This window comes from Helicoverpa zea, chromosome 6, assembly GCF_022581195.2.
Source record: "Helicoverpa zea isolate HzStark_Cry1AcR chromosome 6, ilHelZeax1.1, whole genome shotgun sequence".
NCBI lineage: Eukaryota > Metazoa > Arthropoda > Insecta > Lepidoptera > Noctuidae > Helicoverpa > Helicoverpa zea.
The window spans coordinates 5,412,900-5,417,017 of NC_061457.1; the positions used below are offsets into that span (position 1 = coordinate 5,412,900).

The 4,118-nt window shown below is 41.5% G+C and overlaps 1 protein-coding gene across 1 annotated transcript; it reads right to left on the reverse strand.

Moving 5' to 3' along the window:
• Nucleotides 1-799: 799 nt before the first annotated feature.
• Nucleotides 800-2,340, reverse strand: LOC124631413 (transcription factor Sp5-like). Its single transcript, XM_047165793.1, has 2 exons — nucleotides 2,216-2,340; nucleotides 800-2,026 (listed from the first exon to the last, which is right to left on the reverse strand). Exons 1-2 carry the CDS (start codon nucleotides 2,243-2,245, stop codon nucleotides 1,028-1,030), a joined length of 1,029 nt encoding a protein of 342 aa, XP_047021749.1. The 5' UTR covers nucleotides 2,246-2,340; the 3' UTR covers nucleotides 800-1,027.
• Nucleotides 2,341-4,118: the final 1,778 nt, after the last annotated feature.

Here is a 4,118-nt window from a genome sequence, read left to right on the forward strand (position 1 = left end):
TAGGCGTAACCTTTTCAGTTTGTAAAGAGTTCATTACTTAATAGGTCTTATTTCCTTGTCAGAATAAAGACTACTTATAGGTCATTAAAATACTCATGTTTTTGCGACTAGGCATAAATTACATGCTCTTAAAAACACGTTTTAATTGGGTATATATCTATCGACAACATTATGTATTTATTTGATAAATCCTGTTACAAAAAATATGTTGTGTAGTACGTTCAAAATACTCCGTTATCTATTCAATCGGTGATTAAGCTCACAATAATTTATATTCGCACTCGACGATCTTGCTTTTGATTTTCATAATGTTTGGTATATTTGAGCGTCGGTATGATAATTTTGAAAATTGAATGACGTTTCGTAACGCCCATTCACAGTCTCTCGCGAAAGGTTAAAGTTCGTATCGTACAATTTGTACCTATAATAAGATTTCGCTGTTTCATTAATAGGTATAATCGATTCGATCGCTTGTGGAGATTGCAACGATGTGATGTTGATTATGAAATTGGTATTTCCTATCGGGTAATAAAATTATGTGTTTAACAGGACACAGGTTGTAGTACATAGGTATTGAGATTTGAAGTTGATGTAATAATGTTTGCTTTGATACTGTAGTTGGTGAATAATATTTCTATTAAAATATCTTTAGTTAATTTTGTTTACTGACTTAGTGTAAACTTTACAATATTTATAACATCGGTCACTATAGGAATTAAAAATAGATTATTCAGCAACATTCTAGATTTTATAGTTTTATAAGGTTGTAGAACTATAGGAATCAAAAATATCACGAAAATTCAAATGAACTGATTTTTATTTCTTCACTTCAATAAAATAGACAATACAATTTACAACAATTCGAAGGCACATGATTAATTACAACTTAACTAACAAACTATCTTACAGACATCACATTTATATTCACGGTAACTTACATTACTTTAAAATATTACCCTCGACATGGACACATGCAAGTTCTCTGAGAGTTTTAACACAACACTATGATACACAGCTACTTACTAAGTTATTGTCCTAAAGCCACAGGTGGTTGTAAGTTATAATGTCCCTGAAACACTGCGTAATTCTCCTTCGTGGCGCACTGGTACGCACTGATGGGGGCTGGGTACTGCTGGTACATCCTATGGTCACGAACACCCGGTCGGGGGTACAAGTGGTCTTGCCTCACTTCAGGGTACCAGCCAGACATGACTCCACTCCCGAACACTCCGCCACTGTTGTAGTTCGGTACACTGGGTGCCATGCTTGGTGCAACCGCCGCATAATTCAAAGACATCTGCTTCGGAGCACTCGTGACAGGCACAGTACCGTAGTTCGTACTTCCAACTGCTGTTACCGGTGGGATTGGAGCTGGTTGCTGCTCTACCGGACGTTCCGCTTTATCACTTGTAGCACTCGAAGTTTCCTCCTTATCTTCGTCTTTCGCTTTCTTGCTCTTCTTCGACACATTCGCGTGAGTTTTCACATGTTTAGCGAGATGGTCTGATCGCATGAATCGTTTGGTACATAGTTGACACGCGAATCTCTTCTCTCCAGTGTGAGTCCGTAAGTGTCGCTGCAATTCATCGGAGCGTGTGAATCTCTTGCCGCAGAACAACCAGTTGCACACGAATGGTCGTTCTCCAGTGTGCCAACGCAGATGGGCTTTGAGATGAGAAGTTTTTCCGTAAACTTTTCCACAGCCGGGTACATGGCACACATGTTCACGTTTAGCGCCGTCCTTGCCGTAGTTGGGTCCGAAGCCGGCGGCCTCTGTGAGGCAGTTGGGGCAGCGGCACTTAGCACAGCGACGCTGAAGTTCTCTGGCTTCTTCAGTCGCGGCGGGTGTTGGAGGCCAGTACGCCGGGTACTGCGCCGGGTAGGCCGGCAGCTCGCGCCAGCCGGGCGGGGCGCACCAGGTGCCTGAAGACGCACTGCTGCACGAGGACAGGTCTGACGCCGGTGAGATGGCGTCACCGCGCCCGTACCCGCAGCCGTATCCTGGCATCATGTTCATCATATTCATCTGCAAAGATTAACACATCGTTAGTCAATGTTTAACTAAGCTTAACAAGCTTCGATAACTTTTTTAACTTTTAAGATGATCTAAATTGAATTTACACTAACGATATAAACGAAACACTTATGGGCTATTTACTCTAATATTAATAAACTCTCAAATTATATTCAATGGTCAGTGGGCGGGCGGACGGACCTGTTGCGCGGGCGGATCCACGTATTGCATTTCCGGCGAGTGTGGTGACAACGTAGCGCGACGAAACCTTCAACTGGATAATTACAGGGCGGCGCACCGCTCGCGCCGAGACGTTTTTAATAACTGGCTTGGAATAGACGTAACAAGCGGTTGTCACCTCGCCCCGGCCCCTCTGCCCCGAGGGAGCGAGCAGCGCGCGCGCACCCCCAGCCCCCGCGCCCCGCGCCGGCGCAGCCTCCGACACACCCCACCAAGCGCCGTGAGTTATGAGCTTACCAGTTCGCCTCTTATGAGAACGGGAAAGCTTCAGAGCGAGACGACAACCGACCAAACAAAGCTAAAGGTTACCTTAACTGTGTGTTTACTTTGTGCTTTATCTTGTACCGCATTCGGTTCAAGTCATTAACTGAACTTTTTAATAGATGGACTACGTTAATTGTCTAAGTTACAAGACATCACTTATTTCATTAGTAGAAATACTTACATTTATTCATATTATAGCCATGTAGCGTTGATGTCTTTTATACTATTTCTATGAAATACATAACAACACTTAACTTATACTTAACTTCAACTTATATAGTAAAGCACATTACTTATGTGATGGTAGTGCATAAGCAACACTTATAAGCCTGTTCACTTCAAACAGTGCCACAACCACAGCATCATTTCTTTTGTAGGCAGATATAATTCAGTTCCCAACTCTGAGACGCTTAATGTATTTAATTTTTTCTCTATTTCGGTCGGCAGTTCGCGGCAGACGCATGATTTATGCATATTCGAGCGGAGCCAAACCTTTAATTACACGTTGTTAAAATATGGCAGTTTGTTAAATCGTTCGCTCTGCTTTTGTTTTACCAAACACCGCGGCCTTAGAGAACTGTTCCCTTTTCTTCCTTCAACGAAATTTTATGTATCATGTGTTTTTTATTCTTATAATTGCCTCGCTTTCCAGCAGCTTGTAGGTTTATTTGTACATCATCTTGTGGTATCAACATACTGGCATGGGAAACCTAATCAGAGATCGAACTGATACTTCCACGTTGATGATTAAAAATATCAGAAGCAATAAACATTATAAAGTCGTTTTCCTTATCCGTTTCAATATACCCAATTACATTCTTGGCAAAGGCTTGGTTCTTACAACAATGTACTAACATTACCATCTTTGAAATTAACCATTTTATTGAGATCGAGAACCTTTCAACAGCCATGAAATCGATGTCATAATGACATCGCATAGAAATCATACGATGCACTTGCAGAATTTAATGACTTCAAAAGCTAAAAAGAGCGCATAACAAAAGTCTTTCTCCGAAGCTACCTTTCATACTGCGCTAGTACAAATGGCTGGACCTGTCGACATGTTTATGATAGCCTAGAACAATAGCCTGGGGACGGACGACAGGCTACTGTGCCGAAGCCGGCGGCCACAAAGCCCACATGCCGAGGACAATGTCGACTACTAATGTCCTATGATCGCCTCTCGCCATAAATCACAGAGCTACTGTGTTTTTGTGACAAAAAATCATCTTTTCGCTCCTTCACTGTCCAAGGACCGTTCCATCGATTGCATGTGCAATATATTTTGGGGTTCGCTTTGATCTTTGACATACAAGTTTGAAGATCCACGTTTGTGCATTTGCCGCGTTTATTGACAGTTGTGAGCATAACATGGGCGCATGCTGGGTTTACTGCTGAATAAAAATTGTGCAATGGCAATGTTACTTTTTTGTATTAGGTCACTTTGCTGTATGTTTACATTGATATATCTTTACTGTTTGACTATATGCTCATTATAAAGATAGCTTCTTTCTAAAGCCTTACTCGATAAGTGGTCTATCTAACACTACAATTTTCGTGTTTGAACGAACAAATGAATCTTCAGCTTTATAATATTAAT